Source organism: Cetorhinus maximus, chromosome 9, assembly GCF_964194155.1.
Source record: "Cetorhinus maximus chromosome 9, sCetMax3.hap1.1, whole genome shotgun sequence".
NCBI classification, from domain to species: Eukaryota; Metazoa; Chordata; class Chondrichthyes; order Lamniformes; family Cetorhinidae; genus Cetorhinus; species Cetorhinus maximus.
Window position 1 is genome coordinate 46,093,788 of NC_135887.1, and position 25,295 is coordinate 46,119,082.

Genomic DNA, 25,295 nt, shown 5'->3' on the forward strand with positions numbered 1-25,295 from the left:
CTTATCTGTTTTAATTAACTACTTAATTATTTCATTTAATTATTTATTTTATTTGATGTATCCTATTAATTTTACCATGAGTTCCTGTACAATTTTAAACCTGAGGAATGGAATAGACCTTAACAGCTCACCAGACATTGTCACATGAGCTGGGACATGTCAATGAACATTAATTTAAAAATGTATTTAATTTATAAACCCTTCATGAAATCTCATCCTGCCTGTGGATGAGGTTCCATGAAAAATCCGAAGGCCGCCTGGACTCTTTGCCTGCCCGCCAACCTTAAGGTTGGACAGGCAGCTTTCTCAATAGGGTGAATTAGTTAATTAATGGCCTTAACAGATCTTTGACAGTTCGGCGGGCACGCAGCTGAACTGAAAATCTAAATGACGTGCGGTGACGTCGGGACGCACGCCTGACGACACCCTGTGTCACTTTACACCTCGGTGAGCAGGCCCTGTCCCCGCTCGCCGAGCCGAAGATTCAGCCCCATGTTCCAAGTGGTGCATGAAAATGGCTTCTGCTCTCCAGCCTTTACACGCCAAGCATGACATCAGAGTTCACATGACTATGGCAAGCCTATGGCCACGTTGCACAAAGGCGCTTCTCCTAACACATGCCAACATTTTGGGCTTGATTTCAATCCAGGCTATTGTTTTAACACAGAATATTGAGCACAGAAACAGGCCATTCAGCCCATCCAGTCAATGTTCCAGCTGTGCTTTTTCCCATCCTTCCTTATCTAATTGTATCAGCATAATCCTCTATTCCCTTCCCCCTCATATGCATATCTAGCTTCCCCTTAAATGCATTTGCATTTTGTTCCTCAGCCCCTCCCTGTGGTAGCCAGGGACCAGGTGAGACATTATGGGCCCTGGTACTTCTGGTTTTGGGCCCCTTATTCCCCACCTCCCTTTAATTATTGAGATTGAGTGAATGGGAAAGGGAGGAATGGTGTGAGCCTGGAGAGAGGAATGTTGTTTTTTACACCAGGGAAATGTTCTTCAAACAGGGACTATGGGATCTTTAATCTCCAGCAGGAGTGGAAGGAGAGGGAAATGGTCCCTTGGTTTAGCAGCATCTCTGCCCATGTGGTGCTGAAGGCAGGTGGGCTTTAACCTAGAGGTGCTCTAGCCTGGAGAGAGAGGGGCTTTGGAGCCAGAGACCGGACACTGGTGGCCTCACTAATCCGCTTTCACCGTTAACACCATCCGGAACCATTGTTAAATAGAAACACCCACCAACCCAGTGCAGCTCAGCCCCTGGACCTGCTGAACCAGGAGCACATTCACACGCTGGGCACTGTTTGGGGTGACTGACATCACCCAGTCCGAATCCTACCTGCCCTTTAGCCGCCCTCTCCATCGGCCCTCACTAGCCTGCGGCCGACACACCTCCCCTCAACCCTAGCGCTCCCGGGGCCTCACCCCACTGCACATGTCACCCCCGCCAACTGTCAACTGCCACTGTGAGGTGCTCTACTCATGACCCTGTCACCACCAATCAAAGACCACAATCCTGAAACACACGATCCCCAGCGTCAAACCCCACTGTCCACCACGTGACCACATCACGACCAATCATTGATCACTGTCCCACAAAACTTGACACCCATTGCGACCTCCTCCCCCACACCACTGCCCAACACATGATGGCTTCACCACCAACTATCAACTGGCGCCCACGAGCTTCCTAGCATGTGAACCTGATACTGCCAATCACCTGCTGCCCAACACATGACCCTCTCCTGACAGGATTTTCCATTTGTCCGTTTTTGGAAATGTATATGTGGAAAATATTTGTTTGAGACCAGGCCCTCCTAGGACATGGGCCTTGGTGTTTTACACCTTGTGCACTGCCGGGCTTAGTGGTAGCGAGTTCCTCATCCTCACTGCTCTCTGGGTAAAGAAATTTTTTCAAATTTCCTTTTTGATTTCTTAGTGATTATCTTATACTGTTTTGTTCTTCCCCACAAGTGGAAATCCTTTAGGGTGTCGTAGCATAGTGGTATATTATTGCTACTCCGGATGTCTGGATTGATAATCTCAAAACATGAACTCAAATCCCACCATGGCAGCTGTGGAATTTAAATTCAATTAATTAAATAAAGAAATCTGGAAAAAAATAGTATCAGTAACAGTGGCCATGAAACTACTGGATTGTTATATAAACTCACCTAATTCATTAATGTCCTTTAGAGAAGGAAATCTTCCATTCCTACCTGCTCTGGCCTATACGTAACTCCAGACCCACAGCAATGTTGTTGATTCATAACTTTCCTCTGGAATGGCCTAGCAACTCATTCAGTTGTATTAAAGATTATTATTCCAAGTTTAATTTAATTTCCTTGATTTGTTTTTGTATTTCTTCCTCTGCCATCTTTTGACGAACAGATGAACTGCGGACTACCCCATTAGTGTGATTGATCCTTTTTCGTCTTTTACCTTGAGCCACACAGATTATTTTTCTACTTTACTGATGCCTGTGTTATGTAATTTTTAAAAAAATGCATTCATGGGATGAGGGCTTCACTGTCTATGCCAGCATTTATTGCCCACCCCTAATTGGCCTTGAGAAGGAGGTGGTGAGCTGCCCTCTTCAACCAGGTACACCATGTCATGTTCCATTATATTATGAACTTTCAGCTCATACTTTAAACATTTTGAACACAGGCAGTCTACTAAAATGACCTCTGCAAATTATGTGCTTCTTTTGGCTTCTGAGCAGCAGACAGTCTGAATCTCAAGCAAATACCTAATTAAATATGGACATTCAGAGCCATCCAGGGAATTCACACATCCCTTTGTTTAAGGATGGACCATCAACAAAAGCATTCCAGTTGACTCATCTTTTTGTTTCACCATGGTCTCTCATCCAAACCAGACTGGGCAAATTTCAAAGTGTCGAACAACAGCCATTGAACTGCAAGTCAACTAAGCAGCCAATACACTGCCATACACTGAAAGTGGGAGAAGGACTCTGTTCCAACTTCAAATTCATTTGAGAACCAATCCCCTGGAAATTTGACTATGAGAGGCTTCACAGCTTACTGAAAATCCCCTGCCACAAAAGAGATTGAGACAATCATAAATTGTAATTGCATTGTTTTTATCCTTCATCTGTACGTAATCTTTGTGTGAGTGATAGTGTGGGTGAGTCGAATGACTGAGATGTTGCATTTTAAATCTCTGGAGCAAGCATGTGATAATAAATAACCTTCTTTATTTTTAAATACACAAAAGCTTGCTGCTGGAATTATTTAAACTGGGACAATCACTCTGAGGGTAAGAAAACACACACCCCTCAAATACAAAACACAACGATCATGGGCGGTAAGGAACTACATAAATTCTGTCCATGACAGTTATCTTTTTCTACTGTCATTACATTATCTCTAATAAATACAGCTACTCCACCTGCCTTTGTTCTTTCTCTATCTTTTCTGAATATGTTATACCCTGCAATGTTTAATTGCCAATGCTGATTATTGTTGTCATGGCCAGGATTTTATGGCCCCTCCCGCCTGACGGGATATGATGGTCCTGCCGAACTGAACGGAGATTTAAATAGCTCACTGCATCCACCAGGGGGAGACACGCCATGATGGGGCTGTAAAATCCTGGCCCATATTTCAGTAATTCTCATTATATCTGGTTCCTCGCAATGTATCATTGCATCCAGTTCCCCTGCTTTATTACAGACATTCTGTATCTTAAGCAATCTGTACAGCAACTTATTCTTAAGAGCCGTTCTTCTCCAATTTGTATTACTTTCCATCCAGATTCCACTTCCCCCTCCAAACTTGACTTTCTTCTGTATCCACCCCTGGAAAAAGCTCCTCTCCAATTCGCTTACCACTGCACTCAAAACCCCAAATATCTCACACAGCGGCTTCCAACCATTTAGACACCATGGCCCCATTTTAATCCTTGAAAATTGCCGTGACCTCAGAGTTAGAGCGGGAGAAGAGCTTTCAGAGGGTGAAAGGGGAGAGCTGACTGAATGGAGAGAGGAAAGTAGAGAGCTGTCAGAGCGGGAGGGGGAAGCTGTCAGTGTGAGAGGGGGGAGCTGTCAGAGTGGGAGGGGGAGAGCTGTCAGAGTGGGAGGGGAGAGCTGTCAGAGTGGGAGGGGGAGAGCTGTCAGAGTGGGAGCGGGGAGCTGTTAGAGTGGGAGAGGGAAGAGCTGTCAGAGTGGGAGAGGGGAGAGCTGTCAGAGTGGGAGAGGGGAGAGCTGTCAGAGTGGGAGGGGGAGAGCTGTCAGAGTGGGAGCGGGGAGCTGTTAGAGTGGGAGAGGGAAGAGCTGTCAGAGTGGGAGAGGGGAGAGCTGTCAGAGTGGGAGAGGGGAGAGCTGTCAGAGTGGGAGAGGGGAGCTGTCAGAGTGGGAGGGGGAGAGCTGTTAGAGTGGGAGAGGGGGGAGCTGTCAGAGTGGGAGAGGGGAGAGCTGTCAGAGTGGGAGAGGGGAGAGCTGTCAGAGCGGGAGGGGGGAGCTGTCAGAGTGGGAGAGGGGAGAGCTGTCAGAGTGGGAGGGGGGAGAGCTGTCAGAGTGGGAGGGGAGAGAGCTGTCAGAGCGGGAGGGGGGAGCTGTCAGAGTGGGAGAGGGGAGAGCTGTCAGAGTGGGAGGGGGGAGAGCTGTCAGAGTGGGAGGGGAGAGAGCTGTCAGAGTGGGAGGGGGAGAGCTGTCAGAGTGGGAGAGGGAAGCTGTCAGAGTGGGAGGGGGGAGAGCTGTCAGAGTGGGAGGGGGAGAGCTGTCAGAGTGGGAGGGGGAGAGCTGTCAGAGTGGGAGGGGGAGAGCTGTCAGAGTGGGAGAGGGGAGAGCTGTCAGAGTGGGAGGGGGGAGAGCTGTCAGAGTGGGAGGGGAGAGAGCTGTCAGAGTGGGAGGGGGAGAGCTGTCAGAGTGGGAGAGGGAAGCTGTCAGAGTGGGAGGGGGGAGAGCTGTCAGAGTGGGAGAGGGGAGAGCTGTCAGATTGGGAGGAGGGAGAGCTGTCAGAGTGGGAGAGGGAAGAGCTGTCAGAGTGGGAGAGGGGGGAGCTGTCAGAGTGGGAGAGGGGAGAGCTGTCAGAGTGTGAGAGGGGAGCTGTCAGAGTGGGAGAGGGGAGCTGTCAGAGTGGGAGAGGGAGAGCTGTCAGAGTGGGAGAGGGGAGCTGTCAGAGTGGGAGAGGGAAAGTTGTCAGAGTCGGAGGGGGAGAGCTGTCAGAGTGGGAGAGGGGAGAGCTGTCAGACTGGGAGGGGGAGGGCTGTCAGAGCGGGAGAGTGGAGTTGTCAGAGTGGGAGAGGGGAGAGCTGTCAGAGCGGGAGGGGGAGTGCTGTCAGAGCGGGAGGGGGAGAGCTGTCAGAGCGGGAGGGGGAGAGCTGTCAGAGCGGGAGAGTGGAGCTGTCAGAGTGGGAGAGGGGAGAGCTGTCAGAGTGGGAGAGTGGAGCTGTCAGAGTGGGAGCGGGGAGCTGTCAGAGCGGGAGGGGGAGTGCTGTCAGAGCAGGAGGGGGAGAGCTGTCAGAGCGGGAGGGGGAGAGCTGTCAGAGCGGGAGAGTGGCGCTGTAGCTGGGGAACAATGTCCTTTTTATCAATTGTTTTGCAGGCACTGATTGGCTCTCAGAAAAAATTCTCTTGGGACATGCATTCAAATCACAGGAAGAAATAAAAGCCTTTATGTGCATATCAAAGGGCCATGGAGCTAGTTCCAAGACTGTCCTACCAGAGTCTCAGTTCTGCAGTTGCCATTGCTGCCTCAGCCCATACAGCCCAATTGCTCATCCCAATTACAACCCACCTTCTTAAAATCCTCTCCCCCGCCTCCTCCACCCTCAGCTCAACAATTGCAAGGAAATCATGGATTTCTTTGACACCCAGGTTGAGAACATCCAATCAGCTGCTTCTGCCATTCCCCTCCTCTCCACTTGTCCAACCTTCCCCTAAGGTTCACCTCTGCCCTCGCGCTGAACTTGTATCGTTCTCTAGTTTCTCTCCTTCCTCCCCCATGCCCTCTGTGAGCTCATTTTTTCCACGAGACAAACCTCCTGCTCCCTTGACCTGATTCCCACTATACTGACCACCTGACTACCTTTCCTAGCTTCCCTGTTAACTGACCTTATTAACGGTTCTCTCTCCTCAGGTTCTGTCCCTCTCCCTTTCAAATCTGCTGTCATTGCCCTTTCACAGCCCTGCTGGCCTGCTGGATGTATAGGAAACATCCAGGAGAAGAGGGAATGAGTGTGGCCTTGATTATATCATTTTGTGCGCTCATACTAAACCCCGTATCTATGAACTGAATATAATTCCATTCCACACAGTGGATACTCTCCACTCAATCAGAGAAATTGTTTCTTTTCTCCCACCCCCCAATCCTCTTTTCCCTGACTCTGTACTTCTTAAAAAATGTTAATCTTTAATATCTGATTAAAAGCCTTTATCCTGAAAAATTAACCCTTCATGTATCTCGACAGAGGCTCCCTGACCCACTGAGAGTTTTCCAGCATGTTATGTTTTAATTTTGGATCTACAATTCCTATTCATTGCACCTTAACAGTTTAGATGTGACCTGCCTTGAAGTCAATCAGCCCCAATCTCCATGCTTTACTTCCCCTTGAGAGTGCAAGTAATGAGTCATCAGTTGTGGCTGTCATCTTCAGCCTCCTTCTCATCCAACCTAGCTAACCATGCAAAAATACATTTCTCACAACTGCTATACCATACATAAGTTCTCACTTCATGCCTGAAGGTGTGAGCTATTATTGTGCAGCAATACTCTTTACAGTTTCCTGATGTCAGTTAAACACCTGGCTTCTCTTAACCTTGCGATTGGAACGAATGGAACGATTAAAACTCCTTTTGCTTTCTGATGTTGGCTTGATGGCTCAGCTATGCTCTGTTGGCTACTTGAGTGCTTGCCTGCTTGTGGGAGGGGGATATTTAGGTTTTCTATGGCCTGAATTTTCAGCTTGGCGGGCAGGCGTGATCGGTGGGCCTAGGAGCGGTCGGGAAACAGACCCGCCGACCGCGATATGCCCCCAACCGCGATTTCACGCTGGCTGGCCAATTAATGGCAGCCAGCGTGAAGCGTGCGGTGAAAAGCTCAGCGCTGCCGGGCTGGGGGCAGGAGGAGGGCGGGCGATGATGTCAACACGGGTGCGGGTGAGCGCTGACAGGAAGCTCCCTGAAGGCAGAGGTTTGTCTCAGGGAGCTGAAGACTTGAAACCCAGGAAATAAAGTTTTTAAAGTCAGGAAAGAAATATCCAAGCATCACCATCAGGTACCTGAACTTATAGGTTGTAAAAATGGTGTCCACAGGTTTCTATTTTTATTTTATTTAAGAATGGAAACTTCATCCCTTGGATGAGGGTTGCTGAAAAATGTAAAGGCCGCCTGGCTGATTCGCACGTCCGCCAACGGTAATAAACTGTTGAATGGAGTACATAAAATGACAGACAATTGCACCGTTAATGGGCTTAATTGCCCTCTTAATTGTCGGCGGGCATGCTTCCGACTTTTGCGCGCACCCGCAGACTGAAATATCGCGCGGTTTCACGCCCAATCGGGTCAGGCATGCGCTCACCTGCAGGGCATAAAATTCAGCCCTATGCTTTACATTTCACTGAGACAAATTTCCTTCCTGGATTATGCCTCCAGGCCATGTTAAGAAGATGTGAGCTGAATTAAATACTCGGCAATATGTCAAACAATTTTGATAGGCATATGTTCGGAATTATGGACAACTATCGAGATTAAATAAAAATTAAATCAGGCTTTACTGGTCCATTCACAGCTCTCAAGCTTTCATAGCAATCATTGACAATTTAAGATTAAAAATCAGACAGATACAGACTATTCAGTTCTTTTAGTGAAGTGGATCTATCTCAATCTGAGGCTGAGAGATTTCACAAAGAGTTTGTGAAGTTTGTTGAAGGAATGTTGGGCATGTGCCACAGAGCAAAAAATGGAATGTTTTGTGCTGTACAAATCCAAAATGTATAAATTATCCATATTTTGGGTTAATATTTAACTTTTATTAGTTTGATACAGAGGAAAACTCTCAATTTTTAAAAACTAGTTGACCTTTATCCTTTTCCATAAAGTATATTTTGTTTCCTTCCTCTAACGAGGTTTCCCTATGTCAGTCTCTAATTTCTGTATCTTCCTGTGGGGAAGTATCTCCAGTGATTGGTTATGGCCTCTTGCTGCCAATTGCCTAAAAGCTAATTAAGTGTCTGTAACCCCGTTCCAGATCACATATAAACATTCCAGGCAGAGAGCTTAACTAAATGGTGTAGACATTTAAATTATGTACCACTTAGGCGGCTCTTCTGTAAAACTCATATCCAGGAACAGTGAATACATTCTCCCATTCAAACTATTTGAACCATTGAGTGTTACATAAACAGAAATTGTGCAGCAGGGAGATGAATTTGCAAAAGGGAAGCATAGGGTTAATTTTTCAGGAGTAATCCTTCATCATGGCGGCTTCTTAAGTAATCATTCCAGGGCCATCAAGAGTGAAGAGGCATGTGCAATAAATGTTTTAGGAGCAGCAATCAATTTAACAATGATTTGTATGCTTCCCCCAAATACTTAAATTGCAAAAAGTGAAAGAAAGCAAAAGTGAACACATTACACTGAATGAAGCAACAACTGCAACCTCCAAACTGGATGTTTAACTTTTTTAAGAATTCTTCATATATAAAGCAAACAGTTTCTAGCCAGAGGGGAAATAAAATGGATTAGGTGCAATTTGAGAAATGACAAAGAGACAATTAGCTTGTGGCAGATGTTAAAAGAATCTCAGACAACAGATCGGCTGGTTAAAGGATATTAGAAAATAAACAGGATGGGAATTATAGCAAATATCTTTAAATGGATGAAATAACGTCAGCAGTAAAGGTTTCTCAGGTTTGCAATACCCCATAGACAAAGTTTTGCATTTTGTTTACATGGAGAAGGAGGATCAGCAAAGGATGATGCAAAGAAGACTCAGGCAGCATTCATTTTATGAGGCTTCACAGCACATCTCATGACTCTTCTCACTAGAACAATTACCTTTGACATTGCAGCTTTACCGCCTTTGCTCCCAGTTTACCATAAAGGGACATTCCTTCAGCCCCCATCCACCCGACAAAACGGTCCTCTTTGCCCCCAAATTAGTATGCCAATGATCAAGGTCTAAATAAAGACCCCATATGTACACAGCTGAAAAGAGAGGCATGTTGCCGAAGCTTTTCTTCTTGCATTCATTAGGACAAATACAAGAATGTCAAATTTCAAACGATCACAACAATTAATACCATAGGAGATAAGGGGTGCTGATTGGTTGGCAAGTTGACTCTGATTGGTCTAGGCCTTGTCATGCAGAAAGCAACTGGGAACTATAAGCTCCCCATTCTTCCAGAAAATTCAAAAAAGGTGTAAGGGTTGAACAATTCCTTTTGTGGGCAGGTGCCAGCCATACGTCCCAATGATTGGCTGGTTGAGTCAAACAATATGTTCCTCCATCTGTTCGTAATAGGCAGAGTACAGACCGTACTCAACCCGCGCCTGCAAAACCCAAAACAAAACATGTACTGTTAGGTGTGATTCCGTGATTGGGCAGCACTTGCTGAATAATCCTGAGTGTGCTAATAGCTGCACTAACAACCAATTTAAGATAATCAGTCAAGCTTGTAACATGGCTCATTTAATTTTGCTGGAAGCATTACACATTCTTACACAGGAACTCATTCTCTGCAAACAAAAGGAATATGTTTAAGCCTTGTGCCTTTTTTGAGTTACTCTGAAGCATGGGGGCCTATAGTTTCCCCATTGCTTTCTCCATGGCAACATCTCAGTCAATCAGAGTTGACTTGCCAACCAATCAGCATCCATTTGCTCCTATGGTATAAATTGTGTGATAGTTTGAAGTTTGGCATTCTTGCTTTTGTCCTGATAAGTGCAAGACAAAAAAGCTTTGAATAAAAGCCTCTTTTTTCAGCAATGTTCAAGTTATGTGCTATTAAATAGCATAAGTACATCCTTTCCTGTAAAACTCTAACCCCATCAATGGCAAAGCATCATGACAATGCACATTCTACTTTATGACAGCAAATTCCAAAGTCAACTTACTCATTCACAACATTGTGTTCTCCTTGTGTGCCTACACGTGCCTACTTGAGACTTTGTTGCAGCAGGGAACTCCCAGGAGGACAGTAGAAACCCTTTAGGAATGCCTCAAAGCATCCCTGAAATGGTCAAACATCCCAGCTGACTCATGGGAGATGCTGGCTTGTGGCCGACTAATGGAGAAGGCTCATTCAGGAAGGCACCAAACACTTCGAGAGACTTCATCGGGAATGTGCAATGACGAAGTCAAGGCATCAGAGGGAGAGCACAAACCTTCAAACAACCCATCTACTCAACCTGTCAAGCACCAGCTACCTGATGGCAGAGTCTGCAGGTCGTACATTGGACTTATCGATCATATCAAAACCCATCTGGAGGCAAGTCACCCGCAATCCCGAGGCACTGTCTAAGAAGGCCTAATTTTTAAACCTATTCTCTCTTTGACAACAACTGGCTCTCTTGGGTAAAAATTAAAATGTTCTATTCCTCACACCGTGCCAAGCGTGCATTTTACAGATTTGTGCACCCTGAACCCACAATTAATTAATTAAAGATAATGAATGGGCAAGCGTGAGCTGGAAGAGTGTAGATTCACAATGTGTAGCTCTGACATATTGCAAGCAAAAGCACATTGGATCTTTATTTAACTACATGTTGTCCCTTGACAACATCAACTGAAAACACAATTCCAGTTCCAACATAGATAAAAGCAAAGAACTGCGGATGCTGGAAATCCAAAACAAAAACAGAAATACCCGGAAAAACTCAGCAGGTTTGGCAGCATCGGTGGAGAAGAGCACAGTTGACGTTTCGAGTCCTCATGACCCTTCAACAGAACTAAGTAAAAATAGGAAAGGGGTGAAATATAAGCTGGTTTAAGGGGGGTGGTGTTGGGACAAGAAGAGCTAGGTAAAGGGCCAGTGATAGGTAGAGATAACCAAAAGATGTTACAGACAAAAGGACAAAGAGGTCTTGAAGGTGGTGATATTATCTAAAGGAATGTGCTAATTAAGGGTAGAAAGCAGAACAAACAAGGTACAGATAGCCGTGGGGGTTGGGTGGGGTGAAGGAATCGCAAAAGGCTAAAAGGTAGAGATAAAACAATGGATGGGAATACATTTAAAAATAATGGAAATAGGTGGGAAAAGAAAAATCTATATAAATTATTGGAAAAAACAAAAAGGAGGAGAAAAAAACGGAAAGGGGATGGGGGATGGAGGAGAGAGTTCTAAAATTGTTGAACTCAATATTCAGTCCGGAAGGCTGTAAAGTGCCTAGTCGGAAGATGAGGTGCTGTTCCTCCAGTTTGCGTTGAGCTTCACTGGAACAATGCAGCAAGCCAAGGACAGACATGTGGGCATGAGAGCAGGGTGGAATGTTGAAATGGCAAGCGACATGTAGGTCTGGGTAATGCTTGCGGACAGAACGAAGGTGTTCTGCAAAGCGGTCACCCAGTCTGCGTCTGGTCTCTCCAATGTAGAGGAAACCGCATTGGGAGCAACGAATGCAGTAGACTAAGTTGAGGGAAGTGCAAGTGAAGTGCTGCTTCACTTGAAATGAGTGTTTGGGCCCTTGGACGGTGAGGAGAGAGGAAGTAAAGGGGCAGGTGTTGCATCTTCTGCGGTTGCATGGGAAGGTGCCGTGGGAGGGGGTTGAGGAGTAGGGGGTGATGGAGGAGTGGACCAGGGTGTCCCGGAGGGAACGATCCCTACGGAATGCTGCCAGGGGGGGTGAAGGGAAGATATGTTTGGTGGTGTCATCATGCTGGAGTTGGCGGAAATGGCGGAGGATGATCCTTTGAATGCAGAGGCTGGTGGGTTGATAAGTGAGGACAAGGGGGACCCTATCATGTTTCTGGGATGGAGAAGAAGGTGTGAGGGCGGATGCGCGGGATATGGGCCGGCCATGGTTGAGGGCCCTGTCAACGACCGTGGGTGGAAAACCTTGGTTAAGAAAGAAGGAGGACATGTCAGAGGAACTGTTTTTGAAATGGTATCATCAGAACAGATGCGACGGAGGCGAAGGAACTGAGAGAATGGGATGGAGTCTTTACAGGAAGCGGGGTGTGAGGAGCTGTAGTCGAGGTAGCTGTGGGAGTCGGTAGGCTTGTAATGGATATTGGTGGACAGTCTATCACCAGAAATTGAGACAGAAAGGTCAAGGAAGGGAAGGGAAGTGTCAGAGATAGACCATGTGAAAATGATGGAGCGAAGGGAGGGAGATGAAGAGTGGCGGTGGGAGTGGAGGGTGCGGGTGGGGGGGGTGTTAAGGAGGATTCAGGATAAGCAGCTTCAGCGCGTTCCAGGCAATGTGGATTGGTGGCTGAGATCTGAGAGACGGGAGATATTCTCCAGTGATGTCCCTGTAATAATGCTGCCTCTTGCGGCTTTTAGATTCACTCATCTGTGCGTGCTTAGTCATCATGTGCGGGCTGCTTTCGCCAAAGCACAGTCGTGCAGTGCTGGGTCCAATGAATGCAACAGGGTTCCAGGGAGAGGAATGGTGACAGGGTTTCAGGGGGAGGAATGCTGACACGGTTCCAGGGAGAGGAATGGTGACAGGATTCCAGGGAGAGGAATGGTGACAGGGTTCCAGGGGGAGGAATGGTGACACGGTTCCAGGGAGAGGAATGGTGACAGGGTTCCAGGGGGAGGAATGGTGACGGGGTTCCAGGGAGAGGAATGGTGACCCGGTTCCAGGGAGAGGAATGGTGACAGGGTTCCAGGGGGAGGAATGGTGACACGGTTCCAGGGAGAGGAATGGTGACATGGTTCCAGGGAGAGGAATGGTGACAGGGTTCCAGGGAGAGGAATAGTGACCCGGTTCCAGGGGGAGGAATGGAGACCCGGTTCCAGGGAGAGGAATGGTGACAGAGTTCCAGAGGGAGGAATGGTGACAGGGTTCCAGGGGGAGGAATGGTGACCCAGTTCCAGGGAGTGGAATGGTGACAGGGTTCCAGGGCGAGGAATGGTGACACGGTTCCATGGAGAGGAATGGTGACAGGGTTCCAGGGAGAGGAATGGTGACAGGGGTCCAGGGCGAGGAATGGTGACACGGTTCCATGGAGAGGAATGGTGATACAGTTCCAGGGAGAGGAATGGTGCCACGGTTCCAGGGAGAGGAATGGTGACACGGTTCCAGGGAGAGGAATGGTGACAGGATTCCAGCGAGAGGAATGGTGACACGGTTCCATGGAGAGGAATGGTGATACAGTTCCAGGGAGAGGAATGGTGCCACGGTTCCAGGGAGAGGAATGGTGACACGGTTCCAGGGAGAGGAATGGTGACAGGATTCCAGCGAGAGGAATGGTGACACGGTTCCAGGGAGAGGAATGGTGACAGGCTTCCAGGGGGAGGAATGGTGACACGGTTCCAGGGGGAGGAATGGTGACAGGGTTCCAGGGGGAGGAATGGTGACAGGGTTCCAGGGAGAGGAATGGTGACAGGGTTCCAGGGAGAGGAATGGTGACACGGTTCCAGGGAGAGGAATGGTGACAGGCTTCCAGGGGGAGGAATGGTGACACGGTTCCAGGGAGAGGAATGGTGACAGGGTTCCAGGGGGAGGAATGGTGACACGGTTCCAGGGAGAGGAATGGTGACACGGTTCCAGGGAGTGGAATGGTGACAGGGTTCCAGGGAGAGGAATGGTGACAGGGTTCCAGGGGGAGGAATGGTGACAGGATTCCAAGGAGAGGAATGGTGATACAGTTCCAGGGAGAGGAATGGTGATACAGTTCCAGGGAGAGGAATGGTGACAGGGTTCCAGGGAGAGGAATGGTGACCCGGTTCCAGGGGAGGAATGGTGACAGGGTTCCAGGGGGAGGAATGGTGACAGGGTTCCAGGGAGAGGAATGGTGACCCGGTTCCAGGGAGAGGAATGGTGACAGGGTTCCAGGGGGAGGAATGGTGACACGGTTCCAGGGAGAGGAATGGTGACCCGGTTCCAGGGGAGGAATGGTGACAGGGTTCCAGGGAGAGGAATGGTGACAGGGTTCCAGGGAGAGGAATGGACACCCGGTTCCAGGGGGAGGAATGGAGACCCGGTTCCAGGGAGAGGAATGGTGACAGGGTTCCAGGGGGAGGAATGGTGACAGGGTTCCAGGGAGTGGAATGGTGACAGGGTTCCAGGGGGAGGAATGGCGACAGGGTTCCAGGGGGAGGAATGGTGACATGGTTCCAGGGGGAGGAATGGTGACAGGGTTCCAGGGGGAGGAATGGTGACACGGTTCCAGGGAGAGGAATGGTGATACAGTTCCAGGGAGAGGAATGGTGACAGGATTCCAGGGGGAGGAATGGTGACACGGTTCCAGGGAGAGGAATGGCGACACGGTTCCAGGGAGAGGAATGGCGACACGGTTCTAGGGAGAGGAATGGTGACAGGGTTCCAGGGGGAGGAATGGTGACACGGTTCCAGGGAGAGGAATGGTGACAGGGTTCCAGGGGGAGGAATGGTGATACAGTTCCAGGGAGTGGAATGGTGACACGGTTCCAGGGGGAGGAATGGTGACCCGGTTCCAGCTTTCGGAGGTCCCAGTTTGCATTGCTGGGCGGTTAGTTTTCAACACAGCTTATTAAACGAGAGGGGTTGGGGAGAGAGAGACAAATGACCTGGATGCACAGCACCTTCATTTTACTGCATAATAACCCTTCTCTTTGTAGGTGGCAGGAAAAGAAAGCCTGAATATTGCAAAAACCGATTGGGGATTCGGGTTGAACTGAACAATGACTGGGAGAACTGGGGGGTTGGGGAGTGGGGAGAGGTGGTACCGAAGGTGACGGGGCAAGAGGCAAGGCAAATGGCATTCCATTGCAGTGCTATTCATAAAAAAACACAGTAAAAACTGGGTAATAACAATACTGGTCCAAACTGGTCTTGTATGCCCTAAAATGGAACACCAGTAAAACTGGGAATACTGGTCCGAACTGGTTTTTCCTTCTGGGTTCAGAGGGACCTAGGTGGGAAAGGGGGTGGTTTTGATGTTTTCTTGAAGCTTCAGCCCTTTTTCTTGTGTGAGTTAATGGGGGTTCGGGTTGGCACTGCTTTCTCGAAGAGCAAGGGAGTTTTCCCTGCAGTCCTGCTATCCATCAACCAGCGTCACAAAAGCAGGTTATCCAGTAAAGGACACATTTTCTTTGTGGATGCTTCCTGTGTGCAACAGTGACTGCAACTCAACAGCACTTTATCGGCTGTATTGTCACTGTTCACGACTGTCTCAAAGCATTGTTACATTTCAGTCCTTCTTTTAAAAACTCTAGTGTAAAGATGGGGAGAGAGATTGAAGAGAGTCACAAGCTAAATTAACCTGGAGACCGCTAGTTGGGGAATTACATAATGACCCCACCCCCCTGCTGCCCACACCACCTAATGTACTTTGAGAATTTTATTGCTCACTTCATATATTGATGTATTTTAAAGGGCAATAAATAAGTTGTGAGGTGAGCTCGGGTATAAATTAACTGTTTTATAAGATTGAGCTTAACCACAGACTTTAATCTCTATCCTGAATATTTAACTTATTCCTAACTTCTTAAATTACCAATAAGTATAAAATGGTTTAGATTATATTAATCATTGCCACGACTTTTAGCAATCTGAGAAATTGGCAAAAAATTGAACAACAATTTGATGATGAGTCAGTACTGAGATGAAACACACAGATCAGGATCAGCGCTATCAGAAGGATAAAAGCAAAAAAACTGCAGATGCTGGAAATCGAAAACAAAAACAAAAATACCTGGAAAAACTCAGCAGGTCTGGCAGCATCTGTGGAAGGGAGCACAGTTAATGTTTCGAGTCTGCATGACTCTTCAACAGAACTAAGGAGAAATAAAAAAGGGGTGAAATATAAGCTGGTTTAAGGGGGGTGGTTGGGACAAGAGAGCTGGATAGAGGGCCAGTGATAGGTGGAGATAACCAAAAGATGTCACAGACAAAAGGACAAAGAGCTGTTGAAGGTGGTGATATTATCTAAAGGTATGTGCTAGTTAAGGGTAGAAAGCAGGGCAAGCAAGGTACAGATAGCCCTGGGGAGGGTGGGGTGGGGTGAGGGAATCGAAAAAGGCTAAAAGGTAGAGATAAAACAATGGATGGAAATACATTTAAAAATAATGGAAATAGGTGGGAAAAGAAAAATCTATATAAATTATTGGAAAAAACAAAATGGAGGGGGAAAATTCAGAAATGGGGTGGGGATGGAGGAGAGAGTTCATGATCTAAAATTGTTGAACTCAATATTCAGTCCGAAAGGTTGTAAAATGCCGAGTCGGAAGATGAGGTGCTGTTCCTCCAGTTTGCGTTGAGCTTCACTGGAACAATGCAGCAAGCCAAGGACGGACATGTGGGCATGAGAGCAGGGTGGAGTGTTGAAATGGCAAGCGACAGGGAGGTCTGGGTAATGCTTGCGGACAGACCGAAGGTGTTCTGCAAAGCGGTCACCCAGTCTGCGTTTGGTCTCTCCAATGGAAAGGAAACCACATTGGGAGCAACGAATGCAGTAGACTAAGTTGAGGGAAGTACAGATGAAATGCTGCTTCACTTGAAATGAGTGTTTGGGCCCTTGGACGGTGAGGAGAGGGGAAGTAAAGGGGCAGGTGTTGCACCTTCTGCGGTTGCATGGGAAGGTGCCGTGGGGGGGGTGATTGAGGTGTAGGGGATGATGGAGTGGACCAGGGTGTCACGGAGGGAATGATCCCTACGGAATGCCGCCAGGGTGGGTGAAGGGAAGATGTGTTTGGTTTTGTCATCATGCTGGAGTTGGCGGAAATGGCAGAGGATGATCCTTTGAATGCAGAGGCTGGTGGGGTGATAAGTGAGGACAAGGGGGACCCTATCATGTTTCTGGGAGGGAGAAGAAGGTGTGAGGGCGGATGCGCGGGAGATGGGCTGGACACGGTTGAGGGCCCTGTCAACCACCGTGGGTGGAAAACCTTGGTTAAGGAAGAAGGAGGACATGTCAGAGGAACTGTTTTTGAAATGGTATCACCAGAACAGATGTGACGGAGGCAAAGGAACTGAGAGAATGGGATGGAGTCCTTACAGGAAGCGGGGTGTGAGGAGCTGTAGTGTGGGAGTCGGTAGGCTTGTAATGGATATTGGTGGACAGTCTATCACCAGAAATTGAGACAGAGAGGTCAAGGAAGGGAAGGGAAGTGTCAGAGATGGACCATGTGAAAATGATGGAGGGGTGGAAATTGGAAACAAAATTAACAAAATTTCCCAGGTCCAGACGAGAGCGTGAAGCAGCACCAAAGTAATCATGGATGTACCGGAGAAAGAGTTGTGGAAGGGGGCCGGAGTAGGACTGGAACAAGGAATGTTCCACATACCCCATAAAGAGACAGGCATAGCTGGGGCCCATGCGGGTACCCATAGCCACACCTTTTATTTGGAGGAAGTGAGAGGAGTTTAAGGAGAAATTGTTCAGTGTGAGAACAAGTTCAGCCAGATGGAGGAGAGTAGTGGTGGATGGGGATTGTTCGGGCCTCTGTTCGAGGAAGAAGCGGAGAGCCATCAGACCATCCCGGTGGGGGATGGAGGTGATTGGACGTCCATGGTGAAGAGGAATTGGTTGGGACCAGGGAACTGGAAATTGTTGACATGATGTAGGGTGTCAGAGGAATCACGGATGTAGATGGGAAGGGACTGGACAAGGGGAGGGAGAATGGAGTCAAGATAGCTAGAAATGAGTTCCGTGGGGCAGGAACAGGCTGACACGATCGGTCTGCCGGGACAGTCCTGTTTGTGGATTTTGGGTAGGAGGCAGAAGCGTACTTATCCCACGTGGATTTCAATTGAAGTTCCACCCTTCATCTTTCGAACCCACCCAGGATTATAGGTATCTCCGGGACATACAATGCTCCTCGGACTGCTGTTCTTATCACATTCTGAGATCCACACTCAGTGCCATGCGTTGCCATATGAACACACCTGACCTCTCCCTCCAGCAGCACCTCCACACCCTTTTTCAAAGCTGCGCGTGCCCCCAGTTTCATTTTATTCTTCGTCTCATCCGACGCCTCAACAAGAAACTTTGTCTCTTTCTTTCAGGTGCAAAGGAACGCAAGCTCCAACAACTCATCGACACCAACACCCATCCAGGACCCTCCACCCCTGCCTGCCCCTCTGTCCCCATCCCATCTTCCAATCCCAGCCCCGGCCGTGTATTCACCATACCCCCTGACCTTCCCCTCTCCGACGCTGAACGTTCAGTGCTCAGCAAAGGACTTAGTTTCATACCCTTACGCCTTCATCTCAATGAATTTCGGGTTCGGCACGATGCTGAACTCTTCTTCCGCCGCCTTCGTCTCCGTGCTCACTTCTTTGGGCAGGAGTCCTCTCCCCATTCAACGGATCCTTTTACCCATCTCCAATATTTTCCCTCCACCTGGACCCCTCCCTCTGGATTCTTACCTTCTCTTGATCTTTTCATTGAGAACTGTCGGCGTGACATTAGTCATCTCAATTTCTTTGCTCCTCTCACCCATCCTAACCTGTCTCTCTCTGAACTTGCTGCACTCCGTTCTCTCAGGTCCAACCCTGACATTGTCATCAAACCCGCTGACAAGGGTGGTGCTGTTGTTGTCTGGTGCACTGACCTCTACCTCACAGAGGCTGAGCGTCAACTCGCAGACACTTCCTCCTACCTCTCCCTGGACCATGACCCCACTACTGAACATCAAGCCATTGTTTCCAGGACTGTTACTGACCTTATCTCCTCTGGAGATCTTCCTTCCACAGCTTCCAACCTGATAGTCTCCCAACCTCGGACGGCCCGCTTCTACCTCCTACCCAAAATCCACAAACAGAACTGTCCCGGCAGACTGATCGTGTCAGCCTGTTCCTGCCCCATGGGATTCATTTCTCGCTATCTTGACTCCATTCTCTCTCCCCTTGTCCAGTCCCTTCCCACCTACATCCGTGATTCCTCTGACACCCTACATCATGTCAACAATTTCCAGTTCCCTGGTCCCAACCAATTCCTCTTCACCATGGACGTCCAATCACCTCCATCCCCCACCGGGATGGTCTGATGGCTCTCCGCTTCTTCCTCGAACAGAGGCCCGAACAATCCCCATCCACCACTACTCTCCTCCGTCTGGCTGAACTTGTTCTCACACTGAACAATTTACCCTTAAACTCCTCTCACTTCCTCCAAATAAAAGGTGTGGCTATGGGAACCTGCATGGGCCCCAGCTATGCCTGTCTCTTTATGAGGTATGTGGAACATTCCTTGTTCCAGTCCTACTCTGGCCACCTCCCACAACTCTTTCTCCGGTACATCGATGATTACTTTGGTGCTGCTTCATGCTCTTGTCTGGACCTGGAAAATTTTATTAATTTTGCTTCCAATTTCCACCCCTTCATCATTTTCACATGGTCTATCTCTGACACTTCCCTTCCCTTCCTTGACCTCTCTGTCTCAATTTCTGATGATAGACTGTCCACCAATATCCATTACAAGCCTACCGACTCCCACAGCTACATCGACTACAGCTCCTCACACCCAGCTTCCTGTAAAGACTCCATCCCATTCTCTTAGTTCCTTTGCGTCCGCCGCATCTGTTCTGATGATATCACTTTCAAAAACAGTTCCTCTGACATGTCCTCCTTCTTCCTTAACCGAGGTTTTCCACCCACGGTGGTTGACAGGGCCCTCAACCGTGTCCTGCCTATCTCCCGCGCATCCGCCCTCACACCTTCTTCTCCTTCCCAGAAACATGATAGGTCCCCCTTGTCCTCATTTAGCCTCTGCATTCAAAGGATCATCCTCCGCCATTTCCGCCAACTCCAGCATGATGACACCACCAAAAACATCTTCCCTTCAGCCCCATGGCGGCATTCCATAGGGATCGTTCCCTCCGTGACACCCTGGTCCACTCCTCCATCACCCCCTACAACTCAACCCCCCCCCTACCCCCCACGGTACCTTCCCATGCAACCGCAGAAGATGCAACACCTGCCCCTTCACTTGCCCTCTCCTCACCGTCCAAGGGCCCAAACACTCATTTCAAGTGAAGGAGCATTTCACCTGTACTTCATTAGTCTACTGCATTCGTTGCTCCCAATGTGGTTTCCTCTACGTTGGAGAGACCAAACACAGACTGGGTGACTGCTTTGCAGAACACCTTCGGTCTGTCCGCAAGCATTACCCAGACCTCCCTGTCGCTTGCCATTTCAACACTCCACCCTGCTCTCATGCCCACTTGGCTTGCTGCATTGTTCCAGTGAAGCTCAACGCAAACTGGAGGAACAGCACCTCATCTTCCGACTAGGCACTTTACAGCCTTCCGGACTGAATATTGAGTTCAACAATTTTAGATCATGAACTCTCTCCTCCATCCCCACCCCCTTTCTGATTTTTCCCCCTCCTTTTTGTTTTTTCCAATAATTTATATAGATTTTTCTTTTCCCACCTATTTCCATTATTTTAAAATGTATTTCTATCCATTGTTTTATCTCTACCTTTTAGCCTTTTTCGATTCCTTCAACCCACCCCACCCCCACTAGGGCTACCTGTACCTCGCTTGTCCTGCTTTCTACCCTTAATTAGCACATTTCTTTAGATAATATCACCACCTTCAAGACCTCTTTGTCCTTTTGTCTGTGACATCTTTTGGTTATCTCCACCTATCACTGGCCCTCTATCCAGCTCTCTTGTCCCAACCCCACCCCCACCCCTTAAACCAGCTTATATTTCACCCCTTTTTTATTTCTCCTTAGTTCTGTTGAAGAGTCATGCAGACTCGAAACGTTAACTGTGTTCCTCTCCGCAGATGCTGCCAGACCTGCTGAGTTTTTCCAGGTATTTTTGATTTTGATATCAGAAGGATCATTGCCTTCATTTTTCTCTCTCCACAGAAGCTGCTTCATCTGCTGAGTCTTTGAAGCATTTATGTTGATACTTGAGGCATTTAGCCAGGGCAGATCCGTTCTCAATCCATAGAAATTGACCTCTTCCAATTAAATTATTTTATTGTTCTAGATTGCCCCGGGTCCCATTCCACCGCCAGTTAAAAGCTCATGTTTTTCACAACGTGAGCTGCTCAACAGAAGTTCCTCTAGGTTTGGCTTGAACTCACAACCTTGGCATTGCACACACACCTCAATCCTGTCACGTGCCAACCAATTGCGCCATGAGGGCACTCATTCACATACATGTTTTAAATTATACCATCTTGTTCGTGCCTCTAAGCTTTTTCTTGAGTGGAGAGAATTGAGGTTAAATGATAGCATTGCCGAAGCAGTTATTGACTGTGAGGATGTTGGTGAAATAGTTTTGGGTTGTGTGCAGGGTTGGGGTGGGGGTGGGGGGCAAAAATGAAGCTGAGCACAGGCCCCACTAACTGCCACTGGTTAATTGTATATTAATTGGCTGTTTAATTGTAATTAGGTGATGAACATTAATTAGCAATTCACCTGTGCTCATACCCATAGACACACTCTGAAACTGTGGTGGTTGGGTTGGAGGTGCACGATATTTTTTTTATTCATTCAAGGGATGTGGGCTTCACTGGCTAGCCCAGCATTTATTGCCCATCCCTAATTGCCCTTGAGGTGGTGGTGGTGAGCTGCCTTCTTGAACCGCTGCAGTCCATGTGCTGTAGTGCTGTAGGTACACCCATGGTGCTGTTAGTGAGGGAGTTCCAGGATTTTGACCCAGTGACAGTGAAGGAACAGTGATATATTTCCAAGTCAAGATGGTGAATGGTTTGGAGGGGGTCTCCCAGGTGGTGGTGTTCCCATCTATCTGCTGCCCTTGTCATTGTAGATGGTAGTGGTCATGGGTTTGGAAGGTTAAGGAGCTTTGGTGTGTTTGTATGCAATATGCATGTCTATAAATAAAAGCTTCTAACTGTATAAAGACTTGGCTCCAGTTCTATCCTTCATCGCCTGGTTATCTGAGTTGTAACACTAAATTTGTAATCTCTTCCACTCCCACAACCTTCTAAGATACCTGAGTTCCTTTAATTCTGGACTACTGAGCCTCCCTGATATTAATCATCCCACCGTTGGCCTTCAGCTCTAGGCCCTAAACTGTAGAATTCCCCCTCTAACCTTCTCCATCTCTCTACCTTTCCTCCTTGAACACACTCCCTAAAACTAACTTCTTTGACCAAGCTTTTGGTCACTTGTCCCTTACGTGGTCCAGCGTTGAATTCTGTTTATAATGCTCCTGTGAAGCACCTTGGGGCATTTTATTACATTAAAGATGCTATATAAACCTAAGTTGCTGTTTATCCCTTAGTTGTTAGTTTGTTGTATTTCAGGTTCAGCAAATTATTTCAATGAAACTATCAGATCAATGCACATCTACATTGCAACTAAAGAGTAGTTCAAACCAGGAAAATGATTAAGAAGCTTTTAAGGAACTGAAATAAAATAAATCTTGATTCAGCTGTATACCCATATGAGGTCTGTAAAGTTAATTGTTCATCATCACAAAAGCAATAGTCTCAGGGTTTCAGAATCACATACTACACAGATTGTTACTAAAGCAAAAATACCTCCTCCGCTCCGAAAGCACAGGAAGGGGAATCTCCAGACATTTCCCAATCCCACTGAGTAGCCGATTCCAGCCAATGTGAACTCAATATTTCGAGTCCAAGTCACTCTAGTCTGGACATTTTCATTCTTATTAACATTTTCAACATTCTGCGCAGTGACATCACATTCGAAAATATCTTTTCTTGTCTTCAAGGAGTTTATATTTTCCATGGGGTTGGATATTTCAATATTCTTCATGGTTATTTTAAAATAACTGAAAGAGCAACCTAACACGCGGTAAAACAAAACTGTTTGTGCATTTCAAAATGTACGCCCAGCAATCATTACCTTATGATGCCATTGGCCTGATAACAGGAGCAGAAGTTAAACATTCAAGTCTTGTGCATAAGCAATTGAGGAAATTCTCATTTTTTAATTATTAACCTTTACTGTGTATCATTTCCAGGTTATTCAATTTATCTGAACTTGTTTAAAGTGTAATTTTAGATTATTCAATATGAACTTTCTAGCAAGAGATGAACGCAAAAGAAATAATTCACATGTGATTTCTGCAAGTGTTAAGAGGTTCAAGGTTCAAGGTTCTGAATTGAAAAATTGTTAGCTGTCAGCCAGATTAAAAGATCCTTTATATGAAATCAAAGATGGTAAAAGCCAGTCATATTGAGTTTTAATTAATCCCCATTTTCATCATCAATAAGATTAGTATTTATGTGATGTAATACAGAAGATCAGGAAGCATAATAAGTTTATTAACAATATGCTTAAAGTCATTTTTTTCTGTAATCTAGTTAGCCTCAATCAATGAGAATCTAGAATGTTTTGAGGGCAAGACAACACTTGCTTAAGAAATCTTCAGGATACTTCTAAACTTTGAAATAAAAATGTATGTCAAAAGCACAGTACACAGTTGACCAATGACTCCAATCAAGTAAAAAGGCTTATTGAGACATGCACCTGCTGACATTTGATGATCTCAGGAATTTTGGAAGAGACTGCGAAAATGATCCAAAGTATTGTAAGGAATAATCAATTAGTCCATATATTTAAAATTATCAGCAAAACAATGAAGGTGCAAGTTACAAGTTCCATTTGATGAGTAGGGTTTATAGGACTTGCCCAACCAGAAACAGTTGTGGGAACAAGATTCAATGCAGCTTTGAAAATGGGGGTGAATACATTATTTGAAGAATGTTTTTTTAAAGGCTTTGTGGAACAGGCAGTGGAAATTTGAACTAATGGTTCACCCTTTCAGACAACTGGCAAAGGTGCAATGAGGTGAATGACCTTGTTCTGTGCTATAAAATTCGATGGGAGAAATTTTTATGGGCAAGAGGAGGCAGGTTTGGGTGCTTGATGAGAGTTAAAACCCCCAAAAGTGGACCAGGTTGGCACGCATTTCCAGTGACTGTCAAGATCATTGCAATACGAAGAGGATGAATGTGAGTGTTGGATGCTTAGATGGGCATGTGAGGTGCTTGGAGAGAGGGGTTTGTTTGAAACTGCAAGGTGTGTTGATCTGAGGAGTGTTGTGTAGAAGAATCTGGGAAAGTCAGCGGGCTGAATTTTCCCCCCATTGTGGGGGAAGCTGAATGGTGGGTGCACATTGGCGCGCTTCCGATTGGGGGCGCTGCGACATCTTATGTGGGCTGGCCAATTAAGGCCTGCCCAGCGTGACGTCCACACAGAAGCACTATGCGCTCCCTGTGTGGGCTGGGGGGGATTCCCAAAATCGAGAGTGCGCTCTTCCGCGCATGCGCACGATAGAGCGCATTCATCTCCCTGAGGCTAAGTGCTGCCTCAGGGAGATCAGCTGTAAATGTCAAAAAGATAAAAATAGAAAAATAAAACTTTCCTAACATGTCCCCTCATGTGGCAATCTCACATGAGTTGGGGCATGTCCATAATTTTCACAAAAACTTTATTAAAAATTTTAAAACTCTACATGAAACCTCATCCCGCCCATGGATGAGGTTTCATGCTTTTTCCAATTCGCGCCGGGGCTCCCGGCCTGCCCGCCAACCTTAAGGTTGGACGGGCAGGTCCTTTAATTACTTAATTGCCTCTGTCAATGACCTCAATTGGCCATTGACAGGTCGACGTGCGTGCAGGTGATTTCGCTGCGCCCCCGCCTTCCTGAAAATTTAAATGGGGTGCGGTGACGTTGGGAGTTCCACCCGAGGTCACCGCACGTCATTTTATGCATCGGCGAACGGGCCCCGACCCCGCTCACCAACGCGTAAAATCCTGCCCAGAGTGTGGGGTTTAACACCTGGAATTGTTATGCCACTTTGGGAGGGAGGTGCTATTGTAGTGGTTATGCCACTGGACTAGTAATCCAGAAGCCCAGGCTAATGCTTTGGGGACAAGGGTTCAAATCTCACCATGGCAGCTTCAATTAATAAATCTGGAATTATAAAGCTTGTCTCAGTAATAGTGACCATTAAACCATTGCTGATTGTCAGGAAAAAAATCCACCTGGTTCACATGTCCTTTAGGGAAGGAAATCTGCTGACCTTACCAGGTCTGCCCTACATGTGACTCCAGACCCACAACAATGCAGTTGACTCTTAAATGCCCTCTGAAATGGCCTAGCAAGCCACTCAGTTGTATCAAACCACTACAAAGTCAAAAAGGAATTAAACCAGACGGACTACCCGGCATCAACCAAGGCATCGGAAACGACAACGACAAACTCAGCCCTGTCAACCCT

At 47.1% G+C, this 25,295-nt stretch overlaps 1 protein-coding gene across 1 annotated transcript in view; it reads right to left on the reverse strand.

Moving 5' to 3' along the window:
* LOC144684618 (sodium- and chloride-dependent GABA transporter 1) overlaps positions 1-22,885 on the reverse strand; it is a 138,582-nt gene extending 115,697 nt beyond the window's left edge. The window contains exon 1 of the mRNA XM_078548628.1: positions 22,585-22,885. Coding sequence (XP_078404754.1) covers positions 22,585-22,822 — 238 coding nt within the window. The 5' untranslated portion in view covers positions 22,823-22,885. The remainder of the gene's footprint in view (positions 1-22,584) is intronic.
* Positions 22,886-25,295: the final 2,410 nt, after the last annotated feature.